This window comes from Aythya ferina, assembly GCF_964211825.1.
Source record: "Aythya ferina genome assembly, chromosome: 24".
Classification (NCBI taxonomy): Eukaryota; Metazoa; Chordata; class Aves; order Anseriformes; family Anatidae; genus Aythya; species Aythya ferina.
Window position 1 is genome coordinate 6,043,849 of NC_140322.1, and position 22,193 is coordinate 6,066,041.

The window sequence follows — 22,193 nt, forward strand, 5'->3', positions numbered from 1 at the left end:
CTCTGCCTGTTGTCTTTTTGTTTACAGAAATGTCCACTGCTGCCTCTGAATGGTGATAACCCTCGCTGCTCCCAATGTATTACTTCTTAAAACTTCCTTCCATGCTGGAGAAAGTGCTCTGAAAACATCACCGACCTTCTTTCTCCTCCATCAACTTATCTCCACTTTGAGAGGTCTACAGAAACGATGACAGCTCACGCTGTCCAGTACTGTCCTGTCATTTCCCATACTACCCACCAGTGTCCATCTGCTGTCTTTTCATATGTCCTTTATATATGGCAGGAACTCGTTAGGGTATAAACTAGCTTTCCACTGTGTTCAGTGCCTGCACAGTGGACTCGTGAGTACCACGTTAAGACAAATACTAGGGTTTCTGTCTTTGAAAATGTTACTAGTTTCCATGTGTGCCAGGCACTGGATCTGCACCACTGGGGAGTGAAGTCACTGTGTGCAGAAGGGATGGCAGGGCTGAAGAAGGCTCATTAGGGAAGCTAACAAGCAGCCACTCTGCAGTGCAGGGACGCGATCCGTAGGAGCTCAGCTGGGCTCACTGGCTTCTTCGTCTTACGAGCTACTGGAAATCTGCTACTGGTGACAGCTCTCAGTTGCTCCTGCTTCAGACTAAATGTTGAACGGGAGTCTCAGAGTGGAAGCCCTTTGATTTCACCATCAGGCTCTCTCAGGGGGCTTTTTTTAAATTTATTTTTTGTCCTTGTTAAATGCTCTCCTCCGCCCCCAAACCTTACAATCTTCTGCTCTTTGCACACGCAACCATTGGCACGTTTTCTCTCTGTGTTATCTCTGCGAGTCTTCCATGGGAAACTTTCCAAGGAGAGCCTGTTTCACAGTCCCTTCCAACCCACAGGGGAGGTGGCCGGGCCCGCAGCATTTTCCATCAGTGACCTGGGAACCGGTCTCCTCCTTCCTCCCACTCCACATTCCCCGGGGAGAAATCCGTGCTGCCGGTGTGTCTCCGTGCCGGAGATGGAGGGACCGCGTCCCTGCCTTACTCATTTCCCAGCTGCTTTGCTGCTTGTGTCTCTGATCTCACCCGTGAATGTGGCAGAGCGGCTGGGAACAGAGAGACCAGCGTGGTCCCGCGGTCCTTGCAGGAATTCACGGGGGGCGCGTTACATCCTGGAGCCACAAGACCCGCATCGGCCGCTGGCGCTCGCTGAGTGACAGTCCCGTGAGAACGCCTCCATCACTGGGGTTTGCAAAAGCATCTGCGTGTTGTAGATCTGTTATCTGCAGTTATAAAGCTGCATCTGTAGGAATGGTTTCTAAAATTAGCAGGTTGTTAGTGAGACTGTCTGTGGCTGAAGAATATTTAGGGACTTCTAAAAGAAATTACCTAGGGTATGCATACATGCTCCTTAAGCTACAGAAGAGTGTGCTCTCGGCATAATTGTATTTTTTTATTATTATTATAATCATTATACACTGAAACTTTCTGTACAGCAGTCATATAATGCACCAGCTAAAAGCAGATGCCTTAGAGAAAAGTGTTTTTTTTTTTTTTTTTTTTTTACAGCTCAATTGCTGAAAAATGACTAGGAAAATAGCATTATGGGTTTTCCAGATTTTTTCCTCAGTAATTGTGGTAACTAATATGTTTTGGTTCCAAGTTAAGAGCTGAGGGTTTTGAACTGTAGGTCCTGCAAGCACAACTTTGGCTCTGCTCACCTCCTCACACATCATCATGGGTAATGAAGGCTCTACTCCTGGTTACCCTTGTGCTGCCCTGTTTTCTTCAATTGCTCTGCAAGGGTGATCGAAGCTGCCTAAATCATTGCGTTGATTATGTGCAAGAGAGAACAGGATCAAGCTCCCTCTCTCTAGGCTTTCTTGTTTTTTGCGGGGATAGCAGGAGAAGAAGGAAATCTCAAATTTTTAAAGTTGCTGAAGTCAGAAATTGTGACTCAGATCATGCCCTGGGGAGGAGCAGTGAGGTGGGAAGGGGCATTTTCAGAATCCTTTGCAGTGAGAGGTCCTGGAAAGCTGTGGGCCATTGCAGAAGACCTCATGGCTGATGGAGAGTGGCCCTCAGGGATGCCAGATTTTGTACAGATGTGGGAAGAGTAATCACTGGAGAAGAGAGCCACCAAGCTAGCAGGAATTCAGTTCCTTGGTCAACAATTTACAAGTTACTGGACCCAGTTTACTACCTCTGAAGGAAGCCTCCCCTTGACCTTGCTATCAGCACACACCCAGGCCCTTGCACTGGCAGGTTAGGTTCCTGCCCATATTTTGGATGTGAAAACACCAAGAGAGCATCTTCCCAACAGGGTCCATCCTGGTGTTCCTAGATTCAGCAGAACCAATGGCTTACTGCCTGTAGCCACTGTTTCACAACACAGATCCTCACTGTGGACCGCAATTCCTTGTCATTATTAGAGACGAGGAGGCTTAAAATTATCTGATCCTGCAAATCCAGATGAGTGTCCAAGAGTTGAGCTGCTTCACTTGAATTCATCTGGAATCTCTTACAGCTCTAGCAATGCTCTGAAATGTTGAAGGACGAAACTTTCTTTTGCAGTTCCTGGTGTTTCTGCTGTCCAGTTGGACTGATGGTATCTCAAGCCTCCCTGGGATTAGTCCTCATTTCCTTGCTCGGCCTTGACAGAAGACAGGAAGCACAGGAAATGAGAAATAATTAAATCATTTTTAAGAAATTGGTTTGTCTTGGATCCAGCTTGAAGGATGGGTAAAGGCTTGGGACAAGTTTGAGGCTCATGTTTCCTTGAAGCATTTCTCTATCTCCTGGAACACTGTACAGAATTTCATTAATAATTACGACCCCTAGGTCTCACAGAGCGGAATGAAGGCTGACATGATGATCTACTTGTAGGTGATAATCTAAGACCAATCCATTAGATCCTCCGGGATGCTGAGATGTCATAATAACCTAAGTGGCTTTGGGTATTTTGTCAGTCATATTTATATCTGGAGGAGAGCGGAAACTCATCAACCATCAATACTCAGTGGTGATAAGGGCAAGAACAAACTGGAAAATGAAACTTATTGAGTACTTTTGTTACAGGGTTATTGTGGTTCTCAGATTGTCTTCACTCTGGCTTTTTGTACTGTTTTGTTGCCTTTGGGAAAGAAAGGACCAGGCAGCTGGACCTGCTTTTATTTACTATGCTCCAATATAGCCAGAGGCTTTTTGGCTTCTATGCTGTAGAAATAAATGTAATCTATTATTATTATTTATTGTTATTACTTATTAAGAGCTTTCACTGGGGAGTTGGACCTCACTTAGGGAAATGTCAGACTTGGTGGAACCGCTATATTCCACTCCCCCTTCCAGCAGCTGGTGGTCGGCGGAGCCAAGGCGCGTAATTCAGAGCAGTCAGCTGGCAGGAAACCCTCAGGATCCTGCTAGTGAGGAGAGGTGTTCTGACATCCTGAGGTCAGCAGTAGGCTAGCCTGGGGAAACGCACACTGCATCGATGCACTTCAAACTGTAAGAAACCTTGAAGGACTCCTCTGATGACTCCTGACCCATCCGTAGCTCTTTCTCGCTTGTGTCTTTCTGAAGGACTTGATACTGCAAAGGGGGACCATTTCTCCTGGAAAAAACACCCTGATGTTTCCAACCATCTCCCTGGCTTCTGCTAGAGCTTCACGTGGGATTGGCAGTGGGGTTGTCTGGGCTTTCTTGTGAAGGCATTTGGAAATCAAGCGTTTGTCTTGAAGAAGTTATTCCATAATGTGCAGCGTATCAGGTTCACTTCCAAGATTCTTTGAAATCAAGGCACTTCCTGTTATTTCAAAGCATAACCAGGCCGCTGCTTGGATGGAGTTTGCATTATTGGTAATGGCAGGCAGTCTTAGGATTTGGTTTTTATTGTGCCAGCAGTTTATGGATGGGTATTCATGTCACTGGTGAAGCGAATGAAATTCAGTACTCCCTGCAGGGCCCTTGCTGGAGCTGCTGGAAGCCTTCTACACTTGGAGGAGCAGTGTTTGGGTTTCTATTGCTAAGTAACAAAAGGACAAGGATCAAAACAGCTCCTGAGCAGCATCCTCCCCCCAAGGCTCCATACACCTACATGGAGGGCTGAGCTCCATAACCACACTATACAAACTAGAGGGGGAGACTGAGTTCCCCAGGGAGAATTTATCCAGTGTGAAATGATCGCAGGGTGGAGGCGGAGGAACTGGAGAGGAAGTTTTATTTTCTTTCACCGTTCCTGTTGTTTTTATAGACTCCTCCTGTGATGCTCCCAAAGTCTGTCACTGACTGAGCAGTGGGAATGAAGATGTAGGAAGTCACTGTAATGGTATCCTTGCTTCAAAAATCTTTCAGAAAACAAGCTTACTTGTAAGGAAGATGGACTGAAGTCCCATGAGACAAGAAGAGGAAAACAGATGTGACAGAGCAGACATCCGTCAATGAATGGGTTTATTCTGAGCCATTTTTCTTGCTCATTTGTATGGAGAAGTTGATCCTTATTTTTGTCTACGCATATCTTAATTATAACATGATCAGCATTACCAAAACTGGCTGATATTAAAAGGAAGCTGGAAGTAACCAGTGATTCCTCTATTACATTGCAACCTTCCTGAGAGAAAGGGGTAACTCTGCTGCTTGCAGGGTGCTTTTGAAGTTTGCCTGAATGAATCAGTTGCATCACACCATACCTTTTCTTTGTCTCATGAAATACATGACAAATTTTACTGGAATAAAAATGGCTGAAAATTTCCTTTATCTCACTTGGAGTACTCGGGGAATTTTAGTAGGTGGCCTGGCCAAGCAATAAGTAAACACAAGAATCCTGTAGGACAGGACATCCATTGCCGTCAGCACCAAGGACATTAGGAATGAACAGGGTTCTTGGCCAGTGAAAGTGTCTTTAAGTTGCTAGTACTATTGAAATACCAGGTTCTGTAGCTCTGACTGCAGTTCATTTCTCATCCACCCTAATACATGCCAAAAGGCTCTTTATCGTTCATTCGAGTGATTAGAAAAGTTCATGATAAAGTGCAGTTATGACTGTTAAATAATAATAATAAAGGTTTTGAAATATAATATCACATCTCTTCCAAAGCTTGTCCACATTAAGAACAAGACTTAAAAAATCAAATCATCACCTAAGTTGTACCCAGATGCGTAAGACTTTTTAAGTGGGCAAAGACTGTTTAAGTGGGCAAACATGTATGTATTGTTTCCTAATTTCAGATTGTTTGAATTTGTGACTTAAAATTTTTGCTGCAAGATATTTTCCATTTGAAATATAGAGATGAATTGCAAAGAGTGATTAAGGCACGGATTCAAGATGCTGTAGTCCTCATGCCAGATTGGTGTGTGGGCATGATAACTGCAGTTATCTCTAAGATCTGTCTAAGCCATGAAATGAAGCCCAGCACAGAGATGCCTGAAGTCCTGAGTGATGAAATCCATTCAGGGCAGGACAGGGCTGGTGGATTACTTGTGCACAGCACTGGTAGTGTGGTTGAACAGCCCTGGCCAGTCCCTTGCAGTGGTGCGGAAATGCTCAGCATCAGGCTGCATTCATCTCGCAGATTGGAATGAAAGGATCACTTGCATAGTTTGGGTGAAAGGTTTGAACTCTGGGCTGAAAAGCTATTGATGTGTGAGTTTGGTCTGTTCAGTTCTTGTTCAGTTCTTTAACTTCTAAGTGAGTGTTTCTTGTTGTTACTGAGATGATCTTTGCCATTTCTTTTGTCTGTTCAAGTTGCAGCTTGCAGCTCTCCAGTAATGTTGGCAAGCAGGTTATTTCTAGTACATGAAATAAGCTGAGGAGCCATGAATTAACAGTGGATGTTGATCTTGGTCTCAGTTTTCTTGCTGTTTCTTGTCCCACTTAGTGAAGCGTAAAGTGGTTTTCAAATACCCCATTCAGATCTGCAGCACTGTCCAACCTTTTGTACTCCCACTGCGGAGGCGTAAATAATCACCCAAGGAATGGGACACAGGGGACCTGGGATCCAAGTGCCTTGCTCCATAGCAGTAGCAGAACAATGCAGCTAAATTTCCCTTGTGTGGTGTTTGTCTTAATTACTGTTTTTTGTTATGTCCAGAAATTTGGCTTTTTTTTTTTTTTTTTTTTTTTTTAACACAACAGTGATTTAGTCTAAAAACGTGCAGTGTGTCTTTTTTCCTTTTTTTTTTCTTCCTTTTTTTTAATGAAAAACCAACCAACCTCATTAAGTATCATCTTTATAAGTCTTAACACAAAAGCAATTAGTATTCAGGCTAAGGATAAAGTTTGATTTGTTGAAGACCTTATGGAGTTGGCTGCTACATTATAGCTTTATTGTAAAAACAAGTAGATGGCATTTTCTTTTCCTGCCTGCCTGTACTTCTGGTGACCGTAGATGGGACACCTTCAGGTGAGTGACAATGATGTCAAAAGTCAGAGGAACTGCAGAGGTTTAAGCAATTATTAGATGAAATTAATGTAAGAAAACATAAATACAATTTTGAACAAAATGCTAGGAAAGAATTCCCAATCCAACCTTCTTTTAAGTGTCAGTTGAATTTGTTTCTCAAGGGATATGATGAAATTCCACTCCACAGTTTAAAAGTAAATGATGTAGCAATGGACTGCATAGAGGGACAGATGTGATTTTTTTGTCTGTGTACCTGTCCCAAAGGCCCCTAGGTGTGTTCCATTGAGGTGTAAGTTGTACATGGGATATTTATTTATTCCTAATAGGCTGGAGAACAAAAAGGCATGTGTCAGATGTGCTGTCAGAAGAGAAGGTGCATTTCTCTAATGTAGTCACTGGAGTAAATTTTTACTTACCGTGTCCCATGGCAGGAATATTAAGAGTTTATCACCTTGACTCATGTTAGGTACCCGGGGCCTATCTGATAACAGCACTCCCCTGTGCTGCATCTTAATGGTATGGTGTCCAGAAAAATCTAAGCCTGGGTCAAAAATGGAGCAAACAAAGCACCATGAACCCCTCAGAATGGACAGGCGCTGCACAGAGAGCTTGAGGAGGAAACAACCATGTCTGGGAGACAGGCAGGTTAACAAGACCTCAAAAACTGAAATCTTCCAGACCAGCCCATGCATCAGGCCCAGAGGTGTTGAGCATCCTCTGCATATCTCGGTTAGATCAGCAGGGGATTGAAAGCCAAAGGAAATTCACCCACAAATGGAAACAACATTGAATCATATGAAAGTGCCACTCAGGAAAAGCAGATTTTTGGGGGGCCAGAAAAAGGCCATTGAGAGACTCCTCTGATTGTTGCATCACAGATCTACTGGTACTGGTATTACTTACCCGTGTAAGAAATAACCATCTGAAAACAAGATTACTGTAAGGAATGGACTTGACTTTGAAAAGGACAGAATTTCTGCCAGGCTACTACAAATTCTGTTTCTCAAGTGGAAAAGTCAGCAATGTTTAAAGAAAAAAAAAAAAAAAGGCTAATTAATGGCATCAAATTTTCAGTAAATGGCACAGAAAAAAATCTGCTTGAAATAAATGTGGAGGTAGCTGCAACGTGATGGTATCCAGTGAACAGTGAGGTGTTGTGTACCCTAAGAGCACATGTTTGTCAAAAGTGGGTGGTTCTTTGTGGAAGCGCACAGAAACGCACCATCCAAATGCTTCCACGTTTGTATATCTCAGAAGTCAAACTCTCACAAAGAATTGTATTTCCTTGAACGCTGGTAACTGTGTTAAGATAAACTCTAGTGTGTGATAACAGCTTCAAAACAGAGACCCTCTCTCAGGATAGGTCCTGAAGCTATTGACTATTCAAGAGTCGTGGATAGAATGCATTAATATAGGCACTTACTTATGTGTCAGTTAAACATACTCTGTGCAGTTTTAAATAATCAATAAGTTTTAATTGGCCTCAATCTAAAACAGTTTCTTCAAGAACTTAATGATCTGTTTAGCACTAACAAGTGTTAGAGAGCCTCACATACTTCTGAAAATACAGACACTGCAATGAGTAGAGTTAGTTCTGAGAAATAAAATACTGGAGTAAGGCCATTTAACACACTCCTTCCTTCTTGACATAAAAAGCGACAGAAGGACAAGAAGGCAGCCTATAATTAAAACAGCAATGGCATCCAGAATCACTCATAGCACTTAAGAAAATAGTTGCATAAAGAACTGTTTTGGGAACAGTGAGTATCTGTGTCAGTCGAGAGTCACTTAGGGTAAGATTGGTTAATGTCAGATTCTCTGGAAATTATTTAATCAATTCTGATGGGGACAGAGGAGACAGAAATGAGATTGAGAGGTCATTTACAGGGATTTCCATGCTAGACTTTCTCTGTGAATATTTTATGAATCAGCGGTGTGAATCTGGCAGTTTTATTTTTATTTTTATTTTTATTTTTATTTTTATTTTTATTTTTATTTTTATTTTTATTTTTATTTTTATTTTTATTTTTATTTTTATTTTTATTTTTTTCTTCATAATTTCTTATTTTATTCTATTTGTATTTGATCTTCAAAAGGGAAAGATGGTGTTGGAGGAGTGCCCCAGGAACAGTGTGTGTGCTTACCCCTGCAGTCTCTCGCATTGTGACCCACCCTGTCTTGCTGGTGCTGGGGAAAAAAAGTCCAGTCTTGCTATTGTGCAGCATTACTTTGTCCTAACAACAAATTAAGAAAAAATTCTTAATTAAGAAACAAGATTTGTTTAAGGAAATCTTCCAGAATGGACATGTAGAAGTGGAACGCAGATGTGTGTTTTGATGCTGCCTCATGTCCTTGTCATTACCCAGCACCTCAGCAGCTAATCCTTCCTTCTTTCTTTTTCTTTCTTTCTTTCTTTTTCTTTCTTTCTTTCTTTTTCTTTCTTTCTTTCTTTCTTTCTTTCTTTCTTTCTTTCTTTCTTTCTTTCTTTCTTTCTTTCTTTCTTTCTTTCTTTCTTTCTTCCTTCCTTCCTTCCTTCCTTCCTTCCTTCCTTCCTTCCTTCCTTCCTTCCTTCCTTCCTTCCTTCCTTCCTTCCTTCCTTCCTTCCTTCCTTCCTTCCTTCCTTCCTTTCTTTCTCTCTCTCTCTCTCTCTCTCTCTCTCTCTCTCTTTCTCTTTCTCTTTCTCTTTCTCTCTTTCTCTCTTCTTCCATTTATGTCATAGTGGTGGTGGGATGAGGTGTTCAGATGCCATGCACTCTGCAATAACTGACTTTTGTGTGGCATCTTCTGAGGATATGGACACATGGCCCAGTCATTACACAAAATGTGAGAGCGTATGGAAGTTTTTGCATTACCTCTCTGCTCTTGCAATTGGGCTTAATGGAAAGGAAGCCCAGAAGGAATTGATTAGCCTGTGCACAAAATCATTGTAATTCCACATTTCTTTATGCTTCGGTGGCTAAAGCTGACCACCTTTGCAATGATGATGCACACACCGTGCAGTGAAATGTTTTCACCTTGCAGTAAATGCACTTTCATTTTTTTGGTCTGCTTTCATCTCTAAATGCATTTTAGTAATCAAAGGCTGGGTTGTCACCTTATATAAAAGTGTAGTATTATTTACATTGATTTTTTTTTTCTGAAATAGATGTGTTTTTAGAGCAGCTTAGAATGACAATTAAGTGATTAGAGCGTAGAGAGGGTGAAGTTGTATAACAGCAGAGAGAGCCATAATGAGTAAAACTGTAATTTTACTTCTAATAGACTAGAAAAGGTCTGATGCCACAACCCAAAATTAAATCAAGCTTTCACTCAAGCATAACATTCAGAGGAGTAATAGCAATCTGCACTGTTTCTGCAGTTTACATCCATATACAATGTTTGCTGGTGTTGTGCTTTCTTTGTGTTGGATTAATTTAATTGAAGGAGGTCCTGTGGTTTGTGCAGGACATACCACCCTGCTTGAGTGCCTGCTCTCCAGGTTAGGGAAGGTCAGATAATACAGCTGATGGTGGAGCTTTCCCCTGGTGCAGACCAGCTGACACCATCACAAATCCTCTTGTCCCTTCTTCCATCAAAATAGGCTCTACTGGCAAAAGGAATTGCTTTCGCTGATGGAAAAATGCATTTAACAGTCGTTCTCTGCCCGGTGTTTTTACGCTCGTAAAAGCTTCTTTTGTGGATTTGGGTTGTTTATGCATAGTTTCTGTATTGCTTTCACTCTGGCTGTTTGTCTAATCTTGGAGACCGCTGTGTGTGTTACAGAGGTGTCAAAATTTGTGTCAGCTCTTCCAGTGAATTTACAGAGAGAAGTGAAAGGTACTTTAAAGCCTGAATACACAGGAGGTGTTATACAGCTTAAATCTATGCCACACTTTTGTGCAGGGTAAACCTACTTGAGGACACTGCCCATACTTTTTAATGTTTAGCCTTAATTTTCTATTCCTTACTTTTAATTTGTAGTTCCTAGGATAACCATCAATACTAAAGAAATATCTTCCCATCATGCCCATTCTGCACATCTTCCCAGATGACTAGCCTGTCCCTGGACCTTTAATCGTCTCTGTTTTGGTATGATGTTTGAACCATTCAGTTTTTGTATGGCTTTCTCCCAATTCATCCTTGCATCCATCCCCTTCAGCAGAGAAATTGCTTCTTTCCTTTTTTTTTTCTGGCTTGCTGGTGTCATTCAAATTCTGAAACACAAAAACCTGGACGTAGTGTTCCAGATGTGGTCAGATTAAGAGAGATTTCTTTTGACTTCGTGTTTCTACACTGACCTCCCCACATCCTGGTGGTCTGGTTGCCTCGTCACAGTGCAGAGCTATAGGAAGCAACTCCTGTGGCTTTTTTCCATGATATATGTTCTCTGCCAGTGTTAATTTTTGTAGGCAAGCTGGAGAATCATTGATCTGCTTTCGGACAGTGCCTCGACCACCCATGGTGCTAGCATCATTTCTGAAGCAGCTGACATGTCCCACACAGCCCCAGTGCCACCGAGGTCGTGCTGACAGAACTGTGATCACAAGGAGTACAGTGTGAGGATACACCCACTTTATTGTTTCCCATTCAAAGAAAAGAAATGTGGAAAATTGCCTTAGGTAAAATCTGAGCTGTGAGGACCCACCAGGGAAGTTCCAAAAAACAGACAGGGTAACTTTAGCTTGAGCTGTCCTGTGTGATTATTATTTTTTTATTATTATTTGCAGTGCCATAAAATTCCTGTTCAACCTATCTATGTTCAAATTTGTGCAGAGAAGAAGCAAATGGCATACATTTATTTCTGAAGTTGTCGTTAGAGTTTCTTGTTGAATCAATGTGTACTTTGCAGTCATGGTGATCAGCATTGCTGGGAAGCTAGATGGGCATTTGGCTCTGAGGGACACCAGCACTGCCAAAGAGTGCTGGTTTCCCTGTGAGCAGATCCTCTCCCTGTGCTTCATGTGTGCCACAACCATGCGAATTGTGTCCCAGTCCTTCAGTCAGCGGCTGACCTCATGGCATAAAACACAGAGGGTTTACATGCCAGAAACCTGATGGTCACGTCTTTTTTCCTAAGCAGGTTAGATGGCCATAAGCAACACCTTCCCCTTTGAAGGCACTGCACTTTGGTGGGACTAAAGATGCTAAGTGCAAAATACTTCAAAGGGCTGCTCTGAAAAAGTATGGCCTTCTTTTGATGTGACTTGATATCCAAATAATAATATTTGGTGGTCATATAGCTACACCTGATCAGTTATCTAAGTAAGATTAGTCAATGTTGGTAGATTTCAGAAACAACAAAATAATTTCCATGACTAGTACACCCCCTGATGTACACAAATGGGGATTCAATCTCCTAATAATGTATTCTTCAGTGCTTTATGACTATTTCATAAAAATGTTTCCCGATAAGTGACGCACAGTTGGTGTGCAGTTCTGAATGTAGTTCCCCCCGTCATGGATGGGATATAAATACAAAATTTCAGCAAGCCTGGAACTGATAACACAGCAAAGGAGATCACAAATGGGTGTCCATGAAGACATTCACACTTTTTGTAGTGAAATTAAATCTCCAAAAATGAATTAATGTCCTATTTTTGTCTATCAATATTCATTGCTTGGTCATAAGATATTTTACAGAGCCTGGGGCCTGAAAAGCAGCTTGGAACAAAAGTTCCTTTTTTTGGGGGGGGGGGCTTGTCAAGGTAGTTTTAATGTACTGCACCACTTGCAAAAAGTGAGGAATGTTGCCTTGCTGCTGTCCCCCGCCATGTCCTGCACTTTTCATCAGTTTCCCCAGACCCTACTGATGGCCTTGCAGTGTGGCAGGGCTGGCGAGGATGGACAGGATGGCACCAGCCAGGGGCAAGTGACAGCTGGGCATGTTGCCTCAGAGCAGATGTGAGATCACTGGCTTTAGCCCAGACTGATTCAGCTTTTTGCCTTCTCTGGGTGTCCCCTGCTCTTCACACCTCCTGCCTGGAGGATGCAGAGTCTAAAGGGAGGTTTTCTCAGTGCCTTACAAGGTGGTTGGAGGCATCCTGCAGTGACCATCATGGCAGAAGGCCACAACCTTTATTTACACCACATCCCTTTCCACACAGATGGTCTCATGGTCTTGTAAGCCCACCAAAGTGACTTGCAGAGTTTCTTGGGACAGTTCTGCAATTGATAGTCCAAACTGAAAGCAGTCCAAGGAGGGAAAACAGTAAATCCTGGCTTTGGTTTGCTTAAGCTGCTGTGTACTTCCTCTGCAAAGAGATGAATTGCACCTGAGGAACACTTTTAATTGCATTTGTTTAGTTAAAGTAGATGGTTGGTAGATACTGTGGGTAAATCTGTAAGTTTTCCTTCTTTGGTGTCAATACCCAGTAACATTGTGAATTTACCCCATGTCTGCTGGGATGGAATGGAAGTTCATCCCAAAATATGGCAAATGCCTAGCTGAGCACCAGCGGTGCTTCCCATTTTAGGCTTGCAGTAGCTGGTGATGCAGATGACTCTTAACTAGTCCAGCTTCCCTGATCTGCATCCAAAGGCATCTCACGTTGTTCCTGTCTCCTCCTTCCTGGTCCGTTGCTTTACCTGCCAGTCCATACTGTTTCTTGCAATTCCTTGCTCTTCATAAACGAATCACATTACTCACATCTTTATTTGAAGGGTATAAACACAAACTCTAGAAGCCATCAGATGACACCATTTCTCAAAGGAGCATGTGGTTGTTTATACTTTACATCTTTCCTCCATACATATGAACAAACTTGGGGACATGGAAACTCAGGGGTGAGATGTGTTGCTTTTTCCATGTGTTTCTAGTCTCTGCTTTTTTGGAAGAGACATAAGCAAAGCTGCAGGTTTTCAACTCCGACACGGAGTGTTTGCAGCCTGCGAGCCTGTCGTGGTGTCTCTTGGTTTTGCCCCTCTGTCATGCAGTTGCTGACCTGAGGTGTGCAAGGAAACTGATGCGAGCAGCACTCCTGAGAGGGAGCTGCATTTGGCATCTTTTAATCCTCTGCCCACTCCGAGCTCAAAGATGGAGACCTCTTGATAGGGCCTATCCGTCCACCTCCTCTGCATGTGCAAAGAGCCCTGTGCACTGGAGACATCATGATCTTTGGGGACAGGAGCAGTCTGGGAGCACCTGGCTGTCCCAGCCACCTTTCCCATGCCAGCAGCACATGGTGCTGTGGTCATGGGCCAGCTCTGCTGTCTCTAAAGCCCTCAGCTCCATCAGAGTGAATGATGCAGATTAAGAGAAGATTTAATACCCTTAAGCCCCTGTGGGATTCCCATGGGTCCAAGCCAGCTATTTGTCTTTGAATTGCTGCTGATTTGTTATCTGAATTAGATTCCACTAAAAATGAGCATCCCGTTGCTTCAGGCACTGTGGTGTATATGTGAAAAGAGATAATCCCCGTCCCAGGGTTTCGCGGAGCAGAAGGGACCCTGAAGGTTTGCTGCCTGTGAGGTGCTCACCTTGGGTAGTTTAACTTAGTGTAACTCTTCTGGTGTTGGACCTTGTCTGAGCTGTGGATACGTAATTCAAGAGCAAGATGATCTTTGCAATTACACCTTCATGCCATGCTTTTTGTGTAAGCCTGGGTGCTGGGGTCTCATTCAGCTCTCACTTGTCTTCATCGGGTTTGCTGGGGATTGGGGAGTGCTGCTTGCCAAAGCTCTGTTGCTTCAGAAAGGGAAGAGGGATTTCTGTGCCAGGGCCTCCCACATCCATACCCAGCTCTCTCGCTGACCTGCTGTATCGCTCTTCAGAAGTTCCTTTGTTTGTCTTGGTGCAATGTTCCTGTCTGGTAAATCAGGATACTAGAAGGTTTATATGATGCTTTTAGAAACCTGGAAATGACATTGTCTAGTCTGGATTTTGTAAAGAAATACTTCTGTTTGTTCTGCTGTATCTTGGCTTGCTTTAAGGGAGATTTCCTAGTAACTGTCTGGCCTTAAGGATGCACCTGTGTGTGTGGTGATGCTTGCAAAGACTGCGGTCTTGTAGGGTCTCCCACCCTGTGTTTCTCTAGGGCACACAGGGTAGGATAAGCACTTCTGCTGCACATGCAGTTTCAAAGAGGGTATTGCTAGCACCACTGGGGAAGAAGAGCTCTAATTGTCTAGTGGGGAGCTATGATAAAGGCAATAAACTCACTAGTAATTAGTGATATTATAATAGCTATGCATTTATCAGCAATCTGTCAAATTTTTCAGGTGGCGTAGGACATAAATTAGATTAGCTAATACCATAACGAACTGTCAGGGACTTCCGAAAGATTTAGCCAAGCCAGATGAGTGTGCAGCCTGATGACAGATAAAATGTGCCATCAATAAAACCAGAAGACTTGCACCAAAGGCAACAACCGGGGCTGCTCAGGTCACTTGACTGTGAACTAATTGCAGTAGCTCAGGAAAGGGATCAGATATCTGATTCCTGTTACTGTGTACCAGAAATCCACATAGCAAACAAGTACATTTAACAAATTTCAAAACCAGTTGAGGAAATACTTGTTCACTCACCGCAAAATTAACCAGGGGCATTCTGTACCATAATGCTCCACTGAGCTTACAGATTTTGGAAACTGGCAAAGTTGGGGTACCTATGTGTAACCGGCAAATAATGTAAGTGCAGCTGCTGTGCTGAGGCTGTGACCTGCAAGGGCACATTGGCAAAGACCTCACTGGACAAGGTAATTTCCTGGCAGCTGTAGGAAGAAGGAGAGAAGGGGTGCTGCAGCCCAGCTGTGTCTCATAGCCAGCACTGAGTCCCCCAGAAACCTGCTCTCCATTCCTGCCTGTGAACCACCAAAGCTTCCTTCCCCCTCTGCTTTCCAAGCTTTTATTGTGTGGTTTTCAGCCACAGGAAGATTTTTGGATGTTGCTCACAGCACTGAGAAAGGAAAAAAAAAAAAGTGTATATGGCTGAAAAGGATAGTCAGATATTTGCCACAGCAAATAGTAAAAATTAAACCTCCTAAAACCTGCAAAAGAGTAAATGCTTCATGGTTTTAGGTTTCAACAATGTTAAAGGGAAAGAGTTAAGACAAAGCTTTCCCCAGGTTCATGTTATTCTGCCTCCTGACAGCGGCAGCCTGCTCTGTGGCCATCAGGTCTCTGAAGCAGGTACTATTCCTGGCAGCCAGCAAATACTGCCAGGGCTCTGCCAGCTCCTCTTGCTCTGAAAGGTATTTGTAGTGGTTGCAGGACGTTCAACAAATGTGCATTTGCTAGTGGAACAGAGCAAATAAACCTTAAGAAAATGCATCAGATAACAGAATTTTTATCCTTTTATGTGTCTGTTTGAAAGAACAATTTTCCAAATTAGTCTCTGAGCTCGTAATGGCCAGTTAGCCTCCCGGGTTTCAAATCATCTCAGTATTAGATTGGAGCCATGACACCATAGGAGGTTTAAGTTGCTAACTACAGGATTATGAATTCCACAATGCTCTGGAAGAGAGGTGCAGACTTGCTGACACAAACTCCAACTGTGGCTATTAGAGGAATCTGGTTACAGCAACCACTACAGAGCAGGAAGGTTCCTCATCCAGGGTAAATCTTCACGTGAAATGAGCTGTCATTGATTTGTCTTTCTGATGCAAATCATATGAGCATATTAGATTCACAGAGAAACCCACTTCATATTGAGGTAATTATCTCCACAAACATATTACAGCCTTCCATGTAGACAGATGCCATTTGCAGCAGCCTTCTCCTGTGTTGTGGCAATATCACCTACCTTGCATTCTCCTTGTTTGGGTTCATATTTCTTTAGGTCACCTCTCCTTTTCTGTTTCCCTGCTCTCCCTGCATGCTTTGTGAGATGTAGAAAAATATCTGTATTGAAGGATGGCTTAGTCTCACAGAGTGTCAGATAAACTGCAATGCCTAATTTCAGATTAAATCACGTGTCACTTTTTATCCAGAAAAAGCCGGCCCTGATAGCTTTAATGAGGCCGACAGAGGGACCGTGGGACACAAAGGACTTACTTAGAGGTTTCCATGTGAGAGTGTAATTAAGGGTAGTGCAAGTACAAGACTGATAAAGTAGCAATTTCATTTTTTAAATGGCAAGGTGATTACCAGCATAACGACAGAAAGAAAGGAGGGGCAGAAGGAAGCCTGAAATATGAATTGGAACAGGAGAAGGGGGATCAGGATTCCTGAGTTCCTTTTGTTGCTTTCCTATTTGATTTAATAGGACTGACCAAAGAAGGGACACTGGCCAGTCTAACCATTAATTATGGGTACCCTGGAACTGGTATCTGTAAGGTTAAATGGAGGTCATTGGACATCCTGGGATGGAGGCTGGCAGTCAGTGTGTGCTCTTCACACACCAGCTCAGTCCCCTCTGGCCAAATAATGACAGCCTTGTCATTTTTATTTTTATTTATTTATTTATTTATTTATTTATTTATTTTGTGTGTGTGTATGTAGATGGCATTGCTGTGGCATCAGTTGCAGGAGATAGAGTGCATGGGAGTATCTGGGCTGCCAGATGACCCTGGCTATGGTCTGGAGAACTTGTGACGCAAAAGGACAGAAACACAAGCTGTTCCCCCACATGCAGCTGTTGGCACCAAGACCTGGTTATGCTGGTGATGCAGCCAGCATTCCAGGTTTGAATGGGGCTATCTATACACCCATTTTTCCCCTGTTCTCTAGCTTGTATCTGAACCTGCTTAGAAAATCTGCAACTTAATCACCTTCATGTGTGAGCAACTCATCATCTTGTAAGCATCTGTTCACATCTCTCTGAAGCAGAGATGTGGCCATGACCCCTCTTTACAGATGGGAGTCTGAGTCAGAGAGACTAGGATCTGGCTGGAGAGAAAAGGTTTAGTCCAGACCTTATGTTTACCAGGTGGCACCCAGGAAAATTGTGAATTTCACGTGAAGTAGGTGCCCTGAACACCCACATGGAATTTAAATTACTTGTACGCTTCCTAAATGAATGAAATGAAATGGAGCCAAGACCGTGTGCTTTCTGCATGGGTAGGAGATGAAAGGGTTCATGCAGTTTGTTTTCTCCGCTTTTAAATCCCCACTTTGAGTAACTGGGATGTGATTTTCTTGGATGTGTCCTGTGCAGACCGTGTCACTATCGTCATCTCAGTTCAGGGCCAGATTCGTGATCTTTATGTATAGTTTACTCAGTTTTATTATTATTATTTTTTTACATTATAAGTACATTTTTTATTTTTAAAGCATTTACTATACCTTCACATATTTAAGCACTCAAGCTACACTTCTTAGTTTGTACTGCTGTTCCTATTCAGTTTATCTTCAGACTGGCTGCTGTTTTTCCCCATTCTGGTTTGGAATAGGATTTATTGGGCAGATACTAGAGGGTGACTGATGATGCTGTGTGTCTTCGGGTTCACTATTAAGATGCTCTAGAAAGCCTTACTTTCAAGTGTGGATGTTCAGAGCTTTTGGAAGACCAGACAGATTTCATAATGGATAGAAAAATAAGTTACAAGCAGTACCACACTTCAACAATTTGGCCTCTTTAAAAATCTGAGGGGGGCGATTTTGTGTTACCTTATTCTTCTTTTGCTGCAAGTACAGGAAATTACAGACTCCATTTGCTAAGCTGCAGGAGGCTAAATGATTTGTCTCACCTAAAAATATTTTTCAAACCTGCACCATAGAGCCTTCCCTATGTGCTAATGCATGGACAGAAAACAAATGAATATATAATGTGAAGGAAGGATGACCGATCTTATTCTCTAGGGTGAACCTGTTATGATATTGTGCCAAAGATGAAAGAGCCTTGAGTTTATGGTCATTGCATTTAGTGCTAGAAAAATATTTTTAAAAAAGGATGTTTTCTTGTTTTGTGTCCATTCTGGGTGTTTCTCGCTCTGGCAGGAGTCTGCGCAGGGACCCCAGCTCGCAGCGCAGCATCGTGGTCCTTTCAGATGGCTTTTCTGTTGCCCCAGTGGGTGCGGAAGGTCATGTCACAAGAGATTTATCTGGGATGTATTTTCTCAGTACTTCACACAGTACAGTGACAGACTGTGCATATTTTAAAACGCAGCACAGGCTGCGAGATGATTCAGGCCACCGGGCTGGACTGTGACATATATTACTCAGACTGTTATGAGTGTCTCAGTTCGTGTTTGAGGATGGGGAAAATGAGGACATTTGGGTGACCCTGTGACTTGACCTCAGACTTTGGGCTATTTGTCTGTACAGAGAGGCAGATGTAAGACATTAAAAATAAATAAATAAATAAAATAGAAGAGGAAGAAGGCCTCTGGGCAAAAGCTTTTCAAGATATATTGAATTTAGCCTAATTACCCACAGATAGTAAATGCTAAATGAGACTGGTGGTGTCAATAACATGCTGAATGAATCCAGGAAAATTGTGTCTACTTTTGAGGTGGGAATCTTCTTTTTTTTTTTTTTTTTTTTTTTTTTTATCATGACACCTGTTGCTCATAGGTACAAATCAAACGAAGAGTATGTGTATGTGCGAGGCCGTGGAAGAGGGAAGTATGTTTGTGAGGAGTGTGGAATTCGCTGCAAGAAACCCAGCATGCTGAAGAAACACATTCGCACGCACACAGACGTCAGGCCATATGTCTGCAAGTACTGTAACTTTGCTTTTAAAACCAAAGGTAAGAGACAGTCAGCTCCTAGCTCCTCTGCTCAGTATATTGACTTACAGGCCTTCCTGGGGGCGCTTGCAAAGGGGAAGGGAAGGCCTTCCCAGGGTCTGGAAAACCCCCAGAGCCAGAGGGAGGGGGACAAGGGAGTCTTAAATGGGCTGAAATTTTCCGAAGAGGAGCAGCCCTGCCATAAGCTGATGTGCGTCCTACTGAGCCATGGCACAGAGCACTGGCTGCCCCTGCCAGCCTGCAACGTGTCTGCTCCATCCTCTTGGTGTTTCTTAAAGGGAAAAATCCTGAAATAAAGCTTCACTGGTAGGGGTTTGTGAGCAAAACCACCCCAGAATGAAAGCAGAGATCTCCTGGGTGCAGGCAAACATCCCTGACCAAACACCTGCAGACAGTCTTTGGGTGGCTTTTTATGCTCATGCTCTCAAGATCAGTATTTGCGCTGCACATTTTCATCCTTCGCAGTTGCATGTAGCTTCAACATTTTCTATTTCATATCAGTAGACTTTTTCTCTAAAGGCCTCCATCTCAGGACATCTAGTCATTAATGATCCACAATCTCACCACTGCCAGCTGTTCTTCACAAGCACCCTCTATCATTGCTTCAACCCAAAAGTGAACTTGTGTGAGTAGACTCTATCAAGAAGATGGAAAAAAAAGGCCAAAAATATAAATATATATATATACTGTGGATAAAGTTGTCAAGAGTGCCAGAAGTGCCCAGGTCCTTTGATTTCTCATGAGTCTGGCACTGTGGGTTTCACAGTTCTCCTCTCCATCTTTGGCTGCATCAGGTCTCACGACAAAGATGCTGAGTTTGGTGTCTTAATTATAGTTTGACATACATATAAAAAGTCCATCATCTATAGCTCCATCATTGCAAATCTCAGAAAATAACATAGCTGGGAGAGTTAATTTCTCAAGAATACTGTCATTCCCCCAAAACCACTCTTACCCAAGAAAGAGGCACAGCATGGACGTGGGAGGAAGCATGAGGTGCTACGTGGACCATAGCACGCCTGCATCTGCACCTCGGTGCTAGAAAAGTGCCCCTGAGGCTGGATGAATCAGGGTGGGCAGCACCCAGAGCTGACAGCTTGTTGGTTAAGCTGGCGGGTCATTTCTGGGTAACAGTGTGTTGGTAATCAGCAAGCGTTTGGGAGCATGGGGAAGTGATACTGTATTTGAGGTCAAATTCTCATCAGACACATGCAGCAGATCCAAGTGACAGTTCTTCTTCTCCCTCCCGGCCTGGAGCTGGACCTGATCCATTACTTTCTCTTTCCCTCTTGCTTCTGTTTGTTCCGAGGTTTTCCTTTTAGAGGTGAATCCATTCAGCCTCTTCCGTCACCTCACTTTGCTCTCCATCATGCTTCTCTTAGCCTTTTGTTCAGGATGCTGAGATCAAACCATCCTTCTCACCATCTCTCCGGCTGCTTTGCTCTCCATCTCTGCTCCCTTGAAGCACACAAACTGTCAGCACCGACTGTGCTGATTGCACGCTGCAAATAGATGCTTGCCTCCAAAGGACTTCCCTTCTTCAGCTTTGCAGGAAACTTGTGAGGAAGGTAGCATGGAAATGCTTCCTTCCAAAAAAAAAAAAAAAAAAAAAAATCACTCTGGGATTTTAATGCAAAACTGTTTGCATATGGATGCATGAGGGGGCAGAACTTCCCTGGACTTCCCTGGATTAGCAATTTTAAGACAAATAGTTGCATGATGGTAACTTGGAATTGCATGAAAAAGGCTCTCTGCTGGAGGGGGGGAAAGGGGGATCACAGTCAGAGCCCTGGCTGTGTCCTGCAGGCATGCTTATACCCCACATAACTTTGCAGCACGTGGATAAAATCTGTTTGCTTTGCTGATGGAAGCACCTTTGAAACTGTTGCTGAAAAGCAAGAAAAAAAATCAGCCTTGTGTGCTGATAACATTGTCAGTTAAAGCCCAGCTGCAGCACAGTTGCAGTCAGTGATGGAGTCCGAAGTGGAGGTCCAGGAGGTTTGCAGAACTAGAGGTTTCACAGCTTATTTTGCAGACGTCTGGGAGAAGTTTGTTTGGGCCCTGATTCATTCGGGTCCCCCTTCCTGGTGAGCTGTTTTGCAACCACAGTTAACTGCAGAATGGAGAAGCTGGAGCTCTTGCTACTGGACTGCACTTGCGAAAGTATTAGCTGAGCTGAAGCTCTTTTAGAAATCAGCTTTCCAAGGTTAATTTTAGCCTTCAGCATAAACTCGAGGGGGATATCTATGGAGTTGTCTTCATTTTGGCTGTGGTAGATCTCTCCAGCATGATCTAATGCTGTAAACTCTCAAGTAGGCTGGAAGCAGTTTAATGTTTTTTTCTTATTATTTTTAATGAGGATCTTTATCTGGTTACCCCTCTCCCCTCTGTATCTGTGTTCCAAAAGCAGGGGAAACTTTTGCAAAAGAAAGAGATTTAAGTATTTTCCCCTTTTCACTAATTATGCTATTTATAGGCATTTTGTGCGTTTTTTTTTTTCGTTATTACATTGAAGCCAATCTATGAGATGATTTTATTTATTTATTTATTTGTGTGTGATCACTTAGTTGATGGAAATAGCAGCTTTGGAAATTTTGTTGGTAAAGATTTATTTGATTTTACATTTCTGGACCAGATATAAACGTGCTTTTTACTGTGTTCTCTACCTCCACTGTAGCAGCACACTCCCCGAAGGTTTGTTACTACAGCCTGAAAGAGGTTTTTAAAGAAGTTCAGCTTTTTCATTGTTTTCTTACCAGGAAGGAAATGGAAAAGTTGCAGTCTAACAGTTTTCCCCCTCAGGAAGGTCAGGGAGAGCTTTTTCCTTGACCTGCTTCCCACGGGGGACTCAGGAGCTAAGATCCATCCCTCCTTGTGCCTTGCCTCCAGACCCTTTTTTGTGCTCCTCCCCTGGGTGACCCAGGGATGGGGACAGTGCTGGCCCTTGAATCCCTCCCTGCAGGCATTATCCTCCCAAAGAGCTATTTTCTACTCTCATTCAGACTCACATCACGTCTGGATTGCTTGAGATTTCTTAAAATTTCTGGAAAAACCACACAGAGCAGCACGCTGTGTCCATGCTGCTGCCTTGCTCAGAGGTCAGAGGGACAGGGAGCTTCATATTAATTTAAGAGGTGCTTGTGTGAAGGACATCGGTGCCTGTTGGCTGAAGATATCCATTTGATAGTCTAGTCCACTCACAGTTTCCAGACACCAGACTTCTCC

General features: G+C 43.1%; 1 protein-coding gene across 11 annotated transcripts in view; it reads left to right on the forward strand.

The window, feature by feature from the left end:
* Window positions 1–22,193, forward strand: part of HIVEP3 (HIVEP zinc finger 3) — a 298,262-nt gene that overhangs the window by 253,358 nt on the left and 22,711 nt on the right. For all 11 annotated transcript variants that reach the window (XM_084497409.1, XM_084497413.1, XM_084497414.1 and 8 more), the window contains one exon: window positions 18,793–18,968. In XM_084497409.1, coding sequence (XP_084353535.1) covers window positions 18,793–18,968 — 176 coding nt within the window. The remainder of the gene's footprint in view (window positions 1–18,792; window positions 18,969–22,193) is intronic.